Source organism: Nuphar pumila, unplaced genomic scaffold, assembly GCF_984573655.1.
Source record: "Nuphar pumila unplaced genomic scaffold, dmNupPumi1.hap1.1 HAP1_SCAFFOLD_483, whole genome shotgun sequence".
Lineage (NCBI taxonomy): Eukaryota > Viridiplantae > Streptophyta > Magnoliopsida > Nymphaeales > Nymphaeaceae > Nuphar > Nuphar pumila.
This window is the reverse complement of record NW_028323368.1, coordinates 17,165-19,046: the sequence shown is the minus strand read 5'-3', so window position 1 is coordinate 19,046 and position 1,882 is coordinate 17,165. Positions and strand designations below refer to the sequence as shown.

General features: G+C 48.7%; 1 protein-coding gene across 1 annotated transcript; it reads right to left on the bottom strand.

Moving 5' to 3' along the window:
* Positions 1–319: 319 nt before the first annotated feature.
* On the bottom strand, positions 320–1,620 carry LOC149810189 (protein ANTAGONIST OF LIKE HETEROCHROMATIN PROTEIN 1-like). Its single transcript, XM_089994398.1, has 2 exons — positions 1,291–1,620; positions 320–1,201 (listed from the first exon to the last, which is right to left on the bottom strand). Exons 1-2 carry the CDS (start codon positions 1,618–1,620, stop codon positions 320–322), a joined length of 1,212 nt encoding a protein of 403 aa, XP_089850524.1.
* Positions 1,621–1,882: the final 262 nt, after the last annotated feature.

Genomic DNA, 1,882 nt, shown 5'->3' with positions numbered 1-1,882 from the left:
AGGGGCAAGCCATGGTTGAGGCACAGAATGTCAAGATGGAACATTATGCAGCTATTTTTCAAGCTCGTGATGAATTTCGCCTGAAAGAACGTGAAATGAAGCTGAATGCTGAAGCCACTCAAAAAGGGTTGGACCGTGCTGCTGTTGAAAGTGCCAAAGACATGGAATTTGTGATGGAGCAGACGGCATATTACAAAAGCAAAAGGACTCAGTCCGATTTCCGCTGCCAGAAAGGGCAGGTTTGCGTTGTATGCAGCAAACGGCATGGAGCCACCACAGCAGTAGACATAGTATGGCGTTGTTGTTCAAGCCTGTCACATCAGTTCTGCTGTACATAATCAGTCAGAAAGTTCCTAAGAGTGGTGCCTAGCTGCAAATCAGTTGCTCCTTGTGGCTGTGCTGGTGGAACATTGTTTGGGTTTACCACCCGCTGCCTGTCGATGCCCTGAGCAAGAACCTCATCGTTGAGCTGTACATTGCGCCTTTCAAGAAAATTATGTAATGTACAAGAGACTTGAATGGCATGCCTTATCTTCTGTGGGTCTCCTAGAAATGCATTTCGCATGCACACTGTCCAACGTGCTTTGAGCTTCCCAAAGGCACACTCAACCACCTTCCTAGCATCACAAACCCTTTTATTGAACTTCGCTTGAGGTGTATTGTCTGCAGCCCTCTCATGGCACCTTATCATTGACGTAGACAAGGCAAAGGCACCGCCCCCTACCAAGTATGGGGCCACTCGCTTGACACGGTTGGTCCCATCCTCGTTCTCCACGGACAAGTATGTGAATGCATTCAAAATGCCATTGTCAATGCGTTCTTTGAGATCAGAGGCCCAATACAGGCCTGCATCCCCTTGAGCTGATGGTGCAGCATTCACGTAGATGAACTCTCCCTTCACATTCACCACCGCAAGCAACAAGCATGCCACTGAGCTGGCATAAGAATACCATCCATCACGATCAGGGCCACCTTGCTTTTTTCTTGACTTTCTTTGCGAGATCAAAGAGCCATCAATAGCCCCAATACAGCAAGGCAATCCGTACGCCTGATCAAAGCCAGCCATGGTGACACGTTGCTCCTCCTCAGTATAAGGCCATCTAACTTGCTTTGTTTCTGCATTGAGAACTAGCACTTGCCGCAAGGCCTTCAGCGTCGGCTTCAGGATACTGACCGAGATGCTGCATGGTGGGGCACCGAACTGCGTTGACATGTAGTCCAAATTAGTGATATGCGCAAGCCAAGCCAATATGATGAGCAGTTTATGCCGTTTGGAATACGATCGCATGCCGGGTCGGGTGTGTACGCCTTGGACTGTGGAATGTAATGCTCGACCAACTCATACAACTCGTTGAACACGTCCTCAGGCATGCGAAAATGCCTCATCCATCGCCTGAAACGCTCATTGTCGCTCAAAGCACTCCAGTGTGTCTCTGGAGTCAAAGATGTGCCGTCCATTGCGGACAGAATGTCCCCTGAGTAGTGATATGTCACGACGGACCTTTCAGCACGCTCACCAGAATCCGCATCGTCTAAAACATCATCATCGGACCACCAAAAATCAGAATCGTCGCTGTCCATAAGCATAAGCACCTCAAGAGTGTCGAACGTCCGCCGCATAGACGAACTTGTCGTTGTTGATCCGATGATCAGCCAAATGGCTCACGAAAAGTACCTACATGCTCGAAATTGGACGGCCTTCTCGACGAAAGTATATGCTGTTCCTGAAAATCAGTGCGTCTATGCGCAACAGTGTTTCACTTCTACTGACCTTGATTCAATGTCGATTATGGCATTGTCTCTTAAACGCACATCGGGATAGGCAGGTCTCGATGACGTGGCGCAGCCTATTGTCAGTTATGATGTCACTTATGGATGTATG

What these genes read in the sequence shown, in the direction of transcription:
- LOC149810189 (XM_089994398.1), bottom strand. Translation starts at nt 1,620, where the DNA reads ATGCGGCGGACGTTCGACACTCTTGAGGTGCTTATGCTTATGGACAGC. An exon ending in AGGCGTACACACCCGACCCG is followed by an intron (nt 1,202 to 1,290) that starts GCATGCGATCGT and finishes ATGTCAACGCAG; the next exon opens with TTCGGTGCCCCACCATGCAG.